Raw genomic sequence first — 16,917 nt, 5'->3', positions numbered from 1 at the left:
CATAAGACAGCAGTTATTTCATCTAACAATAGAAACCTTGCCGTTATTGTATGAAGACTAAAAATACTCAATTTATAATAATACATAACTGTTTTCAGCTGTAGCACGCAGCTGCAATATTTTTGAAGTCGTTGTTTATTTGTTGTTTGTTGGGTGTCAGTTGAGCTGCCTGTGACTGATTTGTCTCACAGACCCTGAACGCAGCAGCAGCTCGGTGACGGAGCCGCGACAGAAAAACGCTAGCGAGCTGCCAGCATCATCTCAGACCGACGCAGACTCGAAGGTGTGGAAATATCGGCGCTGTCGCTCGCAAACTGATAAAATACTCAGCCGCCAGCTTTTAATAATGTGTTCACACTCTGAATATGATATTAAGGTTAATATAAACGCCTCGTTTGGCTGCGGTTGGTGCTAATACAGCCTTTAATGTTCTGCTATGTTAGCTAGTTAGGCGTTAGCATTGTGTCGCTAGCCGTTGCTATAGTGTTTTCCAATACAGCAGGTTAGCGTCAGGTAGCTAATGTTAGCTTGCCCGATAGCTTGTCATGTCATGGTTATATTTGTAATGCTGTGTGGCTAACGAACACGGCGCTACGTTAAAATAACGCTTTTCTTTAAACGGTACCTTGTGCAACGTTTTCGGGAGGTTTACCGGAAGTTGAACGTGCTGCTCTGTGATCGTTTGACAGCTCCGTGTCCGCGGAGACATGGACACACCGGGGAGGACAACACCGGCCGCCCTGGACTTCACCGTGGAAAACGTAGAGAAGGTGTGTGCGTTTGTGTGTATCTATGAAGCAGACAGTAGAGCTGGAAACATACAGCTCTTACATATATGAAGATAAATCTAGATGTTTTATTTCTGTAGAGATGATGTCAGTGTGTCTGCAGACAATCGTGAATCTCATCTGTCCGGATGTATTTCAATGAGTCCTGAGTTATGAACAGGTCGTAGTTGTGTCATGAAATTATGCTCTTCTTCGTCTTTTTCTCTGGTAAAAAACGTATGAACCGACTGTATAACACCCTGTATATGTCTGTGCGTGTGCGCGCGCGCGCATGCTGGGCAACGCTGGCTGGTTGCTGTGATGAACCTCCCTGGGGGCGGGGGGGCGGCTCGGGCTCTGTATCTTAGGAGGGGTGGGGTAGGCAACCGAGATTTTTTTTTCTTCCTATTTCTATCTTAATATTTTATCTTAACTTATTTGTAAATATGTTTAAGAGCAAATTCACCATTTCCAGTTTGTATTTTCAGTTGAAGACCACCTATTGTTATGTATTGCTGCAATGTTACACAGCTCTGAATACACATTTTCTTCTTATCTTCTTAATCTTCTATTATTGTACTTAATTTTGTTATTTAATTCATACTTGTTTTGGCAATGTAACTGTATGTTTCCCATACCAATAAAGCGTACATTTGATTAAATTGAGAGAGAGAGAGAGAGACAGACAGACAAGGGGCAGTAGACAGCTCCAGTAGGAGGAACAAACAGTGTTCCTCCTATATATTTACATATATATGTGTGTGTGTGTGTATTAAGGCTGTCAATCAATTAAAATATTTAATCGCGATTAATCACATGGTTGTCTATAGTTAAATCGTGATTAATCGCAAGATTAATCACACATTTTTTACCTGTTGTAAATGTACCTTAAAGAGATATTTTTTAAGTTTTTAAGTGTTTAATCCTCTTATCAACATGGGAATGGACAAATATGCTTCCTTTATGCAAATGTGTGTTTATTATTGTTGCAACACTCCAAAACAATACAAAAACTGTCCAGAATATTCTACAGAATAACCTCAAAGGTTCTGCACGCTCAGAAAATATGCTGAAAGCAGAACATGGCAATCATGGCATATCACTGATTTGTGTGAGAAGCACATCACATGTAGACTTACTCAGTCTGGAGAACCCTCTTTCTAGATGCTGATTTCTTCCTTCCACAGTTTGATTGTTCTCTCTGCTTCACCTTACTCACGTTGTAATTCACAAACTACTTTAATCTGATCTCTTTGCTTTGCTTCAGTCCCCCAACACACCTGCACAGCTGCTGGCCCCGCCCCCTCTTTCTGTAGGTCATTATTGATGACGTAGCGATCAAAACGATTGATTGTTACCGAATGACATCTGCACCCTGCATAAGCTTTATAAACGCTTTATAAAGCGTTATTAACGCGTTATTAACCTGCAGAGCGCAGAGGTACAGGTGTGTTGGGGGGGACTGAAGCAAAGCAAAGAGATCAGATTAAAGTAGTTTGTGAATTAAAACGTGAATTAAGGTGAAGCAGAGAGAACAATCAAACTGTGGAAGGAAGAAATCAGCATCTAGAAAGAGTTTAATCCAGACTGAGTAAGTCTACATGTGATGTGCTTCTCACACAAATCAGTGATATATGCGATGATCGCCATGTTCTGCTTTCAGCAGATTTTTTGAGCGTGCAGAACCTTTGAGGTTATTCTGTAGAATATTCTGGACAGTATTTGTCATTGTTTTGGAATGTTGCAACAATAATAAACACACATTTGCATAAAAGAAGCATATTTGGCCAATTCCCATTTTGATAAGAGGATTAAAAACTTTCTCTTTAAGGTACATTTACAACAGGTAAAAAGTGCGATTAATTTGTGATTAATCAGGAGTTAACTATGGACTATCATGCGATTAATCGCAATTAAATATTTTAATCGATTGACAGCCCTAATATATATATATATATACTGTATCTGTAAGAGTTTCAGAGGGAGGGCTGCAATCAAACAAATGGGCTTTAGGTGTGAAAGCACCTTTAATCTCTAACGGGACCTGCAGCTCTCACTCAGCTTCTAGAGCTATAGAGTGAGAGCTGCAGGGCCCGTTAAAGCTTCAGAGTGAGAGCTGCAGGTCCTGTTAAAGCTTTAGAGCTTTAGAGTGAGAGCTGCAGGGCCCGTTAAAGCTTCAGAGTGAGAGCTGTAGGTCCTGTTAAAGCTTTAGAGCTTTAGAGTGAGAGCTGCAGGGCCCGTTAAAGCTTCAGAGTGAGAGCTGCAGGTCCTGTTAAAGCTTTAGAGCTTTAGAGTGAGAGCTGCAGGTCCCGTTAAAGCTTTAGAGCTTTAGAGGGGAGCTGCAGGTCCCGTTAAAGCTTTAGAGCTTTAGAGTGAGAGCTGCAGGGCCCGTTAGAGCTTTAGAGCTTTAGAGTGAGAGCTGCAGGGCCCGTTAGAGCTTTAGAGTGAGAGCTGCAGGGCCCATCAAAGCTTTAGTGTGAGAGCTGCAGGGCCCGTTGAAGCTTGAGAGTGAGAGCTGCAGGTCCCGTTAAAGCTTTAGAGCTTTAGAGTGAGAGCTGCAGGGCCCGTTAAAGCTTCAGAGTGAGAGCTGCAGGTCCTGTTAAAGCTTTAGAGCTTTAGAGTGAGAGCTGCAGGTCCCGTTAAAGCTTTAGAGCTTTAGAGTGAGAGCTGCAGGTCCCGTTAAAGCTTTAGAGCTTTAGAGTGAGAGCTGCAGGGCCCGTTAGAGCTTTAGAGCTTTAGAGTGAGAGCTGCAGGGCCCGTTAGAGCTTTAGAGTGAGAGCTGCAGGGCCCATCAAAGCTTTAGAGTGAGAGCTGCAGGGCCCGTTGAAGCTTGAGAGTGAGAGCTGCAGGACCTGTCAGAGCTTTAGAGCTTTAGAGTGAGAGCTGCAGAGCCCGTTGGAGCTTTAGAGTGAGAGCTGCATGTCCCGTTAAAGCTTTAGAGCTTTAGAGTGAGAGCTGCAGGACCTGTTAGAGCTTTAGAACTTTAGAGTGAGAGCTGCAGGACCCGTTAGAGCTTTAGAGGTTTAGAGTGAGAGCTGCAGGACCTGTTAGAGCTTTAGAGTGAGAGCTGCAGGTCCCATTAGAGGTTGAGAGTGAGAGCTGCAGGACCTGTTAGAGGTTTAGAGTGAGAGCTGCAGGACCCGTTAAAGCTTTAGAGTGAGAGCTGCAGGTCCCATTAGAGGTTGAGAGTGAGAGCTGCAGGTCCCATTAAAGCTTTGGTCAAGTAAACATGTTCCACAGTAATAATGGCCAACAGTAAACATGCTCCACAGTAAACAGAGCAATCCAGCGGGAGGAAAAAATGTACATGGAAGCAGTTAAAAATAAAATACCAGAACATCATTGAAAGGTGCGGCTCAGGCAGAACAGGCTCATGGCTGAACCTCACTTTGATCATATTTTAAATATGAAACAGATTAAATATCATTCAGTGGCTGTTTTAATGTGCATTAGCTTTATCCCTAGCATGATGCTGACTTCACATACATTATAACTCATGTTGATTATAAAAGACTTTTGCAAAGCGGTCAGAGCAGCACAGAGACGCAACGTTTCTTCTTTTAATTTGTAACCGCTCAAACACGCGTGAGACGGGCTGAATGAATGAGGAAGTCAAATGACGGTTTTATATTCTAGAGGGAGGAGACAGAGCGAAACTCTGAGTGTCCTGAAGAAAACCTGCTTGCGTCCAGGGGTCCGTTTCAGAAAGCGGGTTTAATGAAAACCCAGAGTTTGTTAACCCTGAAATGAGGGAAACCTCGGGTTTGCCGTTTCAGAAAGGTAACTTTAACTCTGAATTGGTTACTATGGTAACTGAGTCTGTGAACCTCACCTGGTCGCGAGCAGGTTTTCTTCAGGACACTCAGAGTTTCGCTCTGTCTTCTCCCTCTAGAATATAAAACCGTCATTCGAATTCTCATTCATTCAGCCCGTCTCACGCGTGTTTGAGCGGTTACAAATTAAAAGAAGAAACGTTGCGTCTCTGTGCTGCTCTGACCGCTTTGCAAAAGTCTTTTATAATTATGATAAAAAAATCAAAAGACAAATCTGTGTCAAAGTCATCATTTGTAGATTTTCCACCACCACTGCCGAGAGCACTCAGATAAGACGCCGTAAGTTTTTTTTTTTTTAAACTAACACATTCAGTTTAATCAACATGAATTATAATGTATGTGAAGTCAGCATCATGTTAGGGATAAAGCTAATGCACATTAAAACAGCCACTGAATGATATTTAATCTGTTTGATATTTAAAAAATATGACTGAAGTGCTTCCATGTATGTTTTTTTCTCCCGCTGCATTGCTCCTAAATTAATATAAATTTTAGCTTCCAGTCGTGATTAAATATTACATAAACAGACCAGTTCAAACTGACGTGTTCACTCGAGCCGCTTCTCTCTCTTTTGCAGCTGCAGCCGTGTTACTTTATGTTTCTAAAAACATGCTCGTATTCGCTGAACGTCCGCGTGAGGATTTCGAGCTCCACTGGAGTGACGTAGGAGGACCTCTTTTTGTGTACCGTTGCCATGGTGAATCGTGGTATAGGGGCTCCATTAATGCTGACTTTTTACAGTCAGCGTGCATGCACTTAACTCCGGCTGAACCTACTCAGAGTTGATTGAACTAACTCTGATCAGCTGTTCTGGAACCGAAAACTCAGAGTTTCATATCTCAGAGTAGATCAACTCAGAGTTCAGGGTTAGACTCAGAGTTTGTCGAACCTGCTTTGTGAAACGGACCCCATGTGAGGTTCACAGACTCAGTTACCATAGTATCCAACTCAGAGTTAAAGTTACCTCTCTTTCTGAAACGGCAAACCCGAGGTTTCCCTCATTTCAGGGTTAACAAACTTTTCACTAAACCCGCTTTCTGAAACGGACCCCATGTTTACTGTGGAACATGTTTACTGTGGAACATGTACTGTTGACCATGATTACTGTGGAACATGTTTACTGTGGAACATGTACTGTTGACCATGTTTACTGTGGAACATGTTTACTGTGGAACATATACTGTTGACCATGTTTACTGTGGAACATGTTTACTGTGGAACATATTTACTGTGGAACATGTACTGTTGACCATGATTACTGTGGAACATGTTTACTGTGGAACATGTACTGTTGACCATGATTACTGTGGAACATGTTTACTGTGGAACATGTACTGTGGAACATGTTTACTGTGGAACATGTACTGTTGACCATGTTTACTGTGGAACATATACTGTTGACCATGTTTACTGTGGAACATGTTTACTGTGGAACATATTTACTGTGGAACATGTACTGTTGACCATGTTTACTGTGGAACATGTTTACTGTTGGCCATGTTTACTGTGGAACATGTTTACTGTGGAACATTTACTGTTGACGTTGTTTACTGTGGAACATGTTTACTGTTGGCCATGTTTACTGTGGAACATGTTTACTGTGGAACATATTTACTGTGGAACATGTACTGTTGACCATGTTTACTGTGGAACATTTACTGTTGACCATGTTTACTGTGGAACATATTTACTGTGGAACATGTACTGTTGACCATGTTTACTGTGGGCCGTGTTCACTGTGGAACATGTTTACTGTGGAACATGTTTACTGTTGGCCGTGTTTACTGTTGGCCGTGTTTACTGTGGAACATGTTTACTGTGGAACATGTTTACTGTTGGCCATGTTTACTGTGGGCCGTGTTTACTGTGGAACATGTTTACTGTGGGCCGTGTTTACTGTGGAACATGTTTACTGTGGAACATGTTTACTGTGGGCCGTGTTTACTGTGGAACATGTTAACGGTGGAACATGTTTACTGTGGGCCGTGTTTACTGTGGAACATGTTTACGGTGGGCCATGTTTACTGTGGAACATGTTTACTGTGGAACATGTTTACGGTGGAACATGTTTACTGTGGAACATGTTTACTGTGGGCCGTGTTTATTGTGGAACATGTTTACTGTGGAACATGTTTACTGTTGGCCATGTTTACTGTGGGCCGTGTTTATTGTGGAACATGTTTACTGTGGAACATGTTTACTGTGGGCCGTGTTTATTGTGGAACATGTTTACTGTGGAACATGTTTACTGTGGGCCGTGTTTACTGTGGAACATGATTACTGTGGAACATGTTTACTGTGGGCCGTGTTTACTGTGGAACATGTTTACTGTTGGCCATGTTTACTGTGGGCCATGTTTACTGTGGGCCGTGTTTATTGTGGAACATGTTTACTGTGGAACATGTTTACTGTGGAACATGTTTACTGTTGGCCATGTTTACTGTGGGCCGTGTTTACTGTTGGCCATGTTTACTGTGGAATATGTTTACTGTGGAACATGTTTACTGTTGGCTATGTTTACTGTGAAACATGTTTACTGTTGGCCATGTTTACTGTGGGCCGTGTTTATTGTGGAACATGTTTACTGTGGAACATGTTTACTGTGGAACATGTTTACTGTTGGCCATGTTTACTGTGGAATATGTTTACTGTGGAACATGTTTACTGTGGGCCGTGTTTACTGTGGAACATGTTTACTGTTGGCCATGTTTACTGTGGGCCGTGTTTATTGTGGAACATGTTTACTGTGGAACATGTTTACTGTGGAACATGTTTACTGTTGGCCATGTTTACTGTGGGCCGTGTTTACTGTTGGCCATGTTTACTGTGGAATATGTTTACTGTGGAACATGTTTACTGTTGGCTATGTTTACTGTGGAACATGTTTACTGTTGGACATGTTTACTGTGGAACATGTTTACTGTGGAACATGTTTACTGTGGGCCGTGTTTACTGTGGGCCGTGTTTATTGTGGAACATGTTTACTGTTGGCCGTGTTTACTGTGGAACATGTTTACTGTGGGCCGTGTTTATTGTGGAACATGTTTACTGTGGAACATGTTTACTGTGGGCCGTGTTTATTGTGGAACATGTTTACTGTGGAACATGTTTACTGTGGGCCGTGTTTATTGTGGAACATGTTTACTGTTGGCCATGTTTACTGTGGGCCGTGTTTATTGTGGAACATGTTTACTGTGGGCCATGTTTACTGTGGGCCATGTTTACTGTGGGCCGTGTTTACTGTGGAACATGTTTACTGTGGAACATGTTTACTGTTGGCCATGTTTACTGTGGAACATGTTTACTGTTGGCCATGTTTACTGTGGAACATGTTTACTGTGGGCCGTGTTTACTGTGGAACATGTTAACTGTGGAACATGTTTACTGTGGGCCGTGTTTACTGTGGAACATGTTAACTGTGGAACATGTTTACTGTGGAACATGTTTACTGTGGAACATGTTCCACTGTAGAACATGTTTACTGTGGGCCATGTTTACTGTGGGCCGTGTTTACTGTGGAACATGTTTACTGTGGGCCGTGTTTATTGTGGAACATGTTTAAGGTTGGCCATGTTTACTGTGGAACATGTTTACTGTGGGCCGTGTTTACTGTGGAACATGTTTACTGTGGGCCGTGTTTACTGTGGAACATGTTTACTGTTGGCCATGTTTACTGTGGAACATGTTTACTGTGGAACATGTTTACTGTGGGCCGTGTTTATTGTGGAACATGTTTACTGTGGAACATGTTTACAGTGGAACATGTTTACTGTTGGCCATGTTAACTGTGGGCCGTGTTTACTGTGGAACATGTTTACTGTGGAACATGTTTACTGTGGGCCGTGTTTACTGTTGGCCATGTTAACTGTGGGCCATGTTTACTGTGGAACATGTTTACTGTGGAACATGTTTACTGTGGGCCGTGTTTACTGTGGAACATGTTTACTGTGGAACATGTTTACTGTGGAACATGTTTACTGTTGGACGTGTTTACTGTGGGCCATGTTTACTGTGGAACATGTTTACTGTGGGCCGTGTTTATTGTGGAACATGTTCACTGTGGAACATGTTTACTGTTGGCCATGTTTACTGTGGGCCGTGTTTATTGTGGAACATGTTTACTGTGGGCCGTGTTTATTGTGGAACATGTTTACTGTGGAACATGTTTACTGTGGGCCGTGTTTACTGTGGGCCGTGTTTACTGTGGAACATGTTTACTGTGGGCCGTGTTTATTGTGGAACATGTTTACTGTTGGCCATGTTTATTGTGGACTGTGGAGAGACAACTGGTGGAGGAACTGAAGTGAGCAATCTTCAGGGATTAAGACCAGCAGCAAAAGCTGTTTGAATCAATGTTTTTCCTCTCAGTGCAGGCTGGTTACACTTCACTGCCTATGTGTGTCTGTGTGTGTGACAGAGAAAGTAGATCCTCACCCTGTTCTGACCATAGATTGTATAAAAACATGGACAACATGACAGCTCCCTAAAAGTGAAGCCAAAACACTTCGAGCACCCCCTGCTGACTGGCTGCAGTATAGGTCATAAAGCCCGCCTCCTCCATGTTAACAGATGGGACATGAGTCAAACTATAAAATCAAAATACACACCAGATACATTTTTCTCTAACATGGTTTCGTTCGTTATAGTTACTTCTTATCATGCTGATTTATGTCCAAGTGTTTTCTGACAAGTTCAATTTAATTATTTATTTGATGCTGTCAAAATGGTGATTGACAGCTCTTTTGACCAACACTGCTCCTACAGCCGGTCAGTTCCGAATTAGCAGAGTGGAGGACGATCGGTGAGAGGAGACGTAACAAAAACAATCATTACAGTCATCGAAGTTTCCATACCTGTGAACGTTAACCTCAGACCAACACAAGAAGCTGTTCTGCTGTTAAACGCGACGGCGTGCGGGATCCTTGCTGTTTTTTCTTTAAGTGTATGTTTTGGTTAGCGGAAGTGGCTACGGCCGCTTCACCCGTCGATCTCAACTGCGCAGCCTCTGGCTTCAAATGACATCACCATTGCAAGATGGCAGCACCTATCACAGGGGCTATTTTGGCATCACTTTTGTAGAATGGGAGCAGATGGAGACTAGTCATCCATCTATATTTACAGTCATTGTTTCTGACTCTGTTAATATTTCTCTCTATTAATTTTCCCCCCCCCAAAGGATCAGATCTGTGTCTCAGCAGTTCTTAGCTCTTTGTTGTTTTTGAGGTAAACTTTGTGTTTCCTGGTTGTGTGAGAGAAGCCTTTTGATCAGGTGTACCATCTCACCTGTAAGTGCCCTCTGTCTGACTGCAGCAGCTATGACCTGAAACACTTCACATGGACTAAAATTAAATACAATGAATTAACACTCCTCATATTGTCTCTGTTTGAGTACGTTGTTTGGATGCCTCTGACTCCTCCTCTTCATCACCTGCAGGCTCTTCATCAGCTCTACTATGATCCAAATATAGAGAATAAGAATCTGGCCCAGAAGTGGCTGATGCAGGCTCAGGTGTCGCCTCAGGCCTGGCAGTTCTGCTGGGTCCTCCTGAGCCCGGATAAGGTACGTTGTGCACACACATGGACAGTAGACTGTATAAAAATTTGGACGACATGACAGCTCTCTTTAACCTTTCTATCGCCCCCTGCTGACTGGCTGCAGTATAGGTCATAAAGCCCGCCTCCATGTTAACAGATGGGACATAAGTCAAACTATAAAATCAAAATACACATCAAAGAGATTTTTCTCAAACATGGTTTCTGTTATTATAGGTAGTTCTTATCATGCTGATTTATGTCCAAGTATTCATTATTCTGATATGTTTACTTTTAATTAGTTATTTGATGTTATAAAAAGGGCTGACTGACAAATGGGGCTCATTTTTGTACAAGATGAGGTTGGGATACGCCAGCCACCTTTATACAGTCTATTACATAAACACATTCACAAACATGGACACATACAAACATGGACACACACACACACCCAGACACACATACGCTCTTCATTGTCCTCCCCCTCCTCCTCAGGTACCAGAGATCCAGTACTTTGGAGCGAGTGCCCTGCACACTAAGATCTCTCGGTATTGGTCCGACATCCCGTCAGATCAGTACGAGTCTCTGAAGACGCAGCTCTTCTCTCAGATCGCCTGCTTCTCCTCTGGGTCTAAGATGGTTCTGACCCGCCTTTGTGTGGCTCTCGCCTCTTTGGCCCTTAACACAATGCCGGAGGCATGGCCTGGCGCTGTGGCAGAGATGGTGCGGGTCTTCCAGGAAGAGGGGGGAGGGGTCGACGGACGGGCTCGCTGCCTTGCTCTGCTGGAGCTGCTCACCGTCCTGCCAGAGGAGTTCCAGACCAGCAGACTGCCACAGTACAGGAAGGGACAGGTACGTCAGCCACACAGCTACACAGGTAGGTCAGGTGGGTCAGGTGGGTCTGCCTCACCTGTCCTACCTGTAGGAAGGGACTGGTGAGACAGGTAGGGACAGGTAGGGCAGGTAGGTGCCCTCAATAGATACTCGAATAAAAGAGACCTCTGGTTTCTTTATCTGAATCTGTTAGCTTTAGCCTGCCTGCTAGCTACAAACCAGCTAAGAAAGTTAAGAGACCTCTGGGAGTCAGTGTATCTTACTGGAAGCAGTAAAGAGATGTTAATCTTTCCCACATTGACCTCCTCATCGCCCCCTGCAGGTGCGGGGGGCTCTGGGCAGAGAGTGGGGGTCGGTGTGTCCGTTGCTGCAGCAACTGCTGAGGAGGACGGACAGCCCAGGGGCGGTGAAGGCTCGCGTGCTGCGTTGCCTGTCTTCCTGGGTGCTGCTGGATGTCCCTCTCAGCGACAGCGAGGACCTTGTCCAGGACTGCTTTAGTGCGCTGCCCGACCCGGAGCTGTTTGACCCCGCCGTGGATGCCATTGTGAACGCTGTGTCACAGCCCGACTCCCAGAGGTGAGGGCAGCTGTGTGTACTAATGTGTGTACTAATGTGTACTAATGTAGTCAAGTAAACTTACTGTCATTCATCCACATACACAGTATACAGCTAAAAGAAATGTTGTTTCTCACTAGGACTAGGTGCTAAATAGTGCAGAGAAAGATAGAGAAAAAGTGCACATACAAAACAACACACTTAAGATAAAGGAGACCGAGAGGGCTGGTGCGCTGCATATAACTGAGTAATATATGAATGTCACTGCAATAGTTCCTGTGCCACTTTAATTATAAAGCTGTATAGGATAAGTAACAGTATGGTAGTAACAATGGTGTATAGTACCATGGTATAGTATGATGGTAGTGTAACACTCGAAATAGTATGTAATTGCACATTGGGTGAATAAATAGGTAAATAAATGAAGTGTCGGTGTAGGGGGTCCTTTGAAGAATGTGTGTGTGTGTGTGTGTGTGTGTGTGTGTGTGTGTGTGTGTGTATGTGTGTGTGTGTGTGTGTGTGTGTGTGTGTGTGTGTGTGTAAGGGAGAGGGGGCAGATCCAGTATGTGGTAGGAGGAGGGCGGGGGGTTGGTCTGAAATGGTGGGGGTTGTAGGGGTGGAGGTGATGAAGATGTTTTTGTGGCAGCAGGTTGTTGAGGAATCTCACAGTTTGGGGGAAGAAGCTGTTGCAGAACCCAGTAGTTCTGGATTGGATGGTGTGAAACCTTGATGGGAGTGGGACAGTCTGTGTCTCGATGGAAGAGGCTCTGCATTAGAGCTGCATGATTAATTGTATTAAAATCGCGATCTCGTTTCATACTTCTACGCAATCTCATTTCTAAATGACAACGATTCTGCTGCATTTTCATTTGGGACATCAGCTGCATCAAAACAAGAGCGTCAGTAACTGGCAAGGAAAACAAACCCATGTGAGAGCGAGTCTGAGACACAGACGACTCACAGTGTGAGAAAATTTGAGTGAACCTTACATTGCTGTACTGTCCTTACCAAGGACAAATAAAATGGCAAAATGTATCCAGAAGAAAACCCCGCTGATGGTGAGAATCTGATCAACCAATAAGATAGATTTTTTGGCCAGTAGAAAGATGTGGCTCCGCACTTTATGTCTTGTTTTTCTCATGTTTGGAGTACTTTTATCTGTCCTGATTCCCGTCCAGGCAGAGGCGAGCCAGGGCTCCATTGTTAACACTAGGGATCAGCTGATAGGACTCTGACACAGTGGTGTGGCAGGCGAGAGACCTGGAGGAGGAAGGAGGAAGGTGGCTATGGAATACCAACCATATAGTTATGGGAAATGTAAGATCACTGGTCAATAATAATAATAATAATAATAATAGTAACTTAGATTTATATAGCACCTTTCGTGGGACCCAAACAGATGGGTTTTGAGGTCGTTTTTGAAGATGTCCAGGGAGGTGGCGTTGCAGATCTCTGCAGGCAGAGAGTTCCAGAGGGTGGGGACCACAACACTAAAGGCTCAGTCCCCTACAGTTTGGAGGTGAGAGTGAGGGATTGAGGCAGGCCTGTAACAGAGAACCGCAGACTCTGGGATGGGGTATGTGGGATGGAGGAAGTCCTTTAGGTCCTGGGGGGCGGGGGAATGGAGAGACTTGTAGGTGAGGAGGAGGATTTTATAGATGATGTGGGACTTGACGGGGAGCCAGTGGAGGTGAATGAGGGTGGGTGTGACGTGCTGCCAGGGCTTGGTGTGGGTGAGAACCCTGGCGGCTGAGTTTTGGACGTCAGAGCCTGTCCAGGGCTTTGCTGGGAACCCAGAACAGGACTCTAATGCAGTAGTCCAGGTGGGAGGTGATGAATGCACTCTCTGCCAATTTGTCAATCTGTCAATCCCTGCCACGGAGTCGGAAATGTTACAGAGGTGGTAAAAAGTAGATTTGGTGACTGGTTAGATGTGAGCCTGGAAAAAGGGTGTGGAGTCTAGGATGACGCTGATGTTGCTGACTTCAGGGAATGGAGAGATGGAGCCGCCTTCAATGGAGAGGAACAGATTTCCAACCTTCCGGAGCAGCGCCTATGGACCCACAACCATGAGTTTTATTGAGTTTTATTGCTGTTGAGTTTGAAGACATCCAGTTTTTTATTTCGTGCAGAGAGTTGACAAGAGATTGAGGGGGAGCTGGGTGGATGGTTTGGTGCAGAGATAGAGTTGAGTGTCATCAGTGGAGGAGTGCAAGTTGAGACCATGGTGGCGGATGATTTGACCGAGTGGGAGCATGTAGCTGGTGAAGAGGAGGGGGCCAAGCACAGAGCCCTGGGGCACGCCTTGGTTGACTGGGGCCGGGGGGGAACTGTAGTTACTGATCGTCACAAACTGTTTCTGATTTTAGAGGTAGGACTGAAACCAAAAAAGAGGTGTCGGTGAGGCCAAGGTGGTAGGACAGACGGGTGAGGAGGAGAGTGTGTGAGACTGCAGAGAGGTCCAGGAGGATGGATGTGGCCGGTGTGGCGATGAGGAGGTTGTTTTGATAAGGGCAGTCTCTGTGCTGTGGTGTGCCCTGAAGCCGGACTGAAGGGGTTCATAGAGCTCATGGTTAGACACGTGGTATTGGAGTTGGGCAGTAACTGCTCTTTCCAGGATTTTGCTCAGGAAAGGAAGGTTGGAGATCGGCCGGAAGTTGTTGAGGTCCTCCGGGTCCAAACCAGGCTTCTTGAGGATTGGGGTGACTGAGGCTGTTTTGAGGCTGGATGGGACCATGCCAGATGACAGAGAGGCATTTATGAAGTCTGCTATGAAGGGGGCAAACGGTGGGAGGGATGCCTTGACCAAGGCTGTGGGCATGGGGTCCAGAGAGCAGGTTGAGGGCATCTGCAGGGTAGAAGGTGGAGAGGCTGTGATTAAGGCCGCGTCAAGGCGGTCGGATAAAGCCGTGTTGTAGCGAGCTACCAGGCCATCCACTGTTCTGTCCGGTGGAACGGAGTCTAGGTAGGGCGCTATCGTGGTGTTAAGGGTCACTGTCTTAGTGTTCCCGAATGTGATGGTGCTTTTAGTGCGCTGCATGGCCAGGGGGACAGGAACGGAAAAGAGGATGGCAAGATGGTTGGCAACAGCTAGGTCCAGACACTAGAGATGGGAGTGCCAACTGAGCACACTAGGTTCAGCGTGTGACCTTTGGTGTGGGTGGGACTTTGGACGTGTTGTGTGATATTGAAACAGTCAAGTAGTGACAGAAATTCAGCGGCAAAGGTGCATGTGCTGAGGCGACATGGATGTTGAAGTCGGCAAGCAGTAAAGTGGATGAAGACATGGTGCAGGCAGAGGTGAGGAGCTCAGAGAACTCAGACATGAATGTGGTTGAGGGTTTGGGGGGGCGGTAGATAAGGGTTGTCCTCATCTACCGCCCCCCCAAACCCTGGAGCTTTGATGAGCCAGCCAATGAAAAGACAATACACTTAAATGAGATGGTATTTATTAACTACAGGGAGTTGTTTTATCAGGAAGACATCATGATACATAACAACCCACCACCACGACCCATGGCAGGGGTTACCAAGCACAATTTTCCACTGGCACCCCAGGCCAGTAACTTTCCAAATTCAATGGCCCTGCCATTAAAACCGCTAGCAATTTAAATTTAAATTATTTTTTATTTCTGTATTATTTTAACATCAATTTATTTTCTCCTAATTTAAGGGTTCTTATTACTGAATATGTTTTGAATTGTGGAACTATAATAAACTCTTGGTTCAGCAACTCTGACACCCGCATGAATAAGTAGTAATAGCTGCAGTTGCGTTACTTATAAGGTGTACCTACCATTTCTGATGCTGTTCAAATGTATGTTTTATCAGCGTGATAAGATATCCTTTGTTGATCCCCAGGGGGGAAATTCAGCCTGTGACAGTAACTTCTTGAAACGAAATCTTACCGTCTCCTACTTCCTATAGCCGTTAAAAGTTAACAGTCAGCGGCATGTCCGCTCTGTGAACGGTCCGTTTATGTAGCCACAGCGCAAACATGCACCAGGACGAGGTGCTGCTGATGACAGGAATACACACACTTATTGCCACCTCACGTAACTGCCCGTCTGCCTCGATCATCCCCCAGGCGCATCTGTGATGGCAGGAGCATTGCGTGCATGTTTATGGACAGGTGACAGTGACACACAGACTCTGCATGCAGAGCGGTCAGTTTACTCTGTGCTCTCATGAAAAGCTGCACTACGTGATATCAGATGGACTTTTCCTCCTGGACCCCCTGCAGTTCGCCTACAGAGCCAACTGGTCCGTAGATGACAGTCAACATGGCCCTCCACTTCATCCTCCAGCATCTGGACTCAGCAGGAACCTATGCCAGGATCCTGTTTGTGGATTTCAGCTCTGCATCAACACGATCATCCGGGCTCTGCTTCAGGGCAAGCTCTCCCAGCTGGGGGAGGTGGTTGTCTTTTTAGAAAGACAGCAGCCACACCCGCCCCTATCACCATCAGCAACTCCACTGTTTCCACTGTGGAGTCTTTCCGCTTCCTGGGGACCGTCATCAGCCAGGACCTCAGGTGGGAGCTGAACATCGGCTCCCTCATCAAAAGGGACAGCAGAGGATGTACTTCCTGCTGCAGCTGAAGAAGTTCAACCTGCCAAAGACAATGATGGTGCACTTCTACACCGCCATCTTGAGTCCATCCTCACCTGCTCCATCACCGTCTGTTATGCTGCTGCCACTGCCAAGGACAAGGGCAGGCTGCAGCATATCATCCGCTCTGCAGAGAGGGTGATTGGCTGCAATCTGCCATCTCTCGAGGACCTGTACACCTCCAGGACCCTGAGGCGTGCAGGTAAGATGGAGGCCGACCCCTCTCACCCCGCTCAGTCTCTTTGAGACCCTCCCCTCTGGCAAGAGGCTGCGCTCCATCAGGACCAAAACCTCCCGACACAGGAAGAGCTTCTTCCCCTCTGCTGCCAGCCTCGTCAACAAGGCCCCGACCTCACCCACCCCCCCACGTGACATGGACTCTCATCCAGCCCCTCAGTCACTCAACACCTAACGAGTGTTAAGTCTCTATTTCACACTGAACTTTATATTGTCTGTACACTGCACTATGTTTAATTTTATACTGTAAGCTCTTTGCACTGTTCAATATCCTGCAAACCTGTGTAGTTTTTAACGGCAGTTTTCACATCTGTTGTACATATTTTGTATTGTACTTATTGCTTTTTATATTTTTATTCTTATTGCCTATTTTTATCTTATTATATTTCTTATTTTTATTTTGTTCTGTTTTAATTCTTCTGCACCAAAATCACCAAAACAAATTCCTTGTATGTGTAAACCTACTTGGCAATAAGCCCTGATTCTGATTCTGATTCTGAGCTCAAGTCTCTCCATCCCTCAATATCAATTTTAGCATTTGTATTTG

General features: G+C 45.0%; 1 protein-coding gene across 1 annotated transcript in view; it reads left to right on the top strand.

Moving 5' to 3' along the window:
- Positions 1-262: 262 nt before the first annotated feature.
- LOC138607046 (importin-13-like) overlaps positions 263-16,917 on the top strand; it is a 41,075-nt gene continuing 24,420 nt past the window's right edge. The window contains exons 1-5 of the mRNA XM_069679582.1: positions 263-283; positions 690-770; positions 10,035-10,160; positions 10,628-10,984; positions 11,289-11,542. Coding sequence (XP_069535683.1) covers positions 708-770; positions 10,035-10,160; positions 10,628-10,984; positions 11,289-11,542 — 800 coding nt within the window. The 5' untranslated portion in view covers positions 263-283; positions 690-707. The remainder of the gene's footprint in view (positions 284-689; positions 771-10,034; positions 10,161-10,627; positions 10,985-11,288; positions 11,543-16,917) is intronic.

The sequence above is a fragment of the Semicossyphus pulcher genome, unplaced genomic scaffold, assembly GCF_022749685.1.
Source record: "Semicossyphus pulcher isolate SPU_LCO1_2020_fin unplaced genomic scaffold, fSemPul1.0.p SCAF_4, whole genome shotgun sequence".
NCBI lineage: Eukaryota > Metazoa > Chordata > Actinopteri > Labriformes > Labridae > Semicossyphus > Semicossyphus pulcher.
Note: the sequence above shows the minus strand (reverse complement) of the source record. Positions and strands in the feature narration are given on the sequence as shown.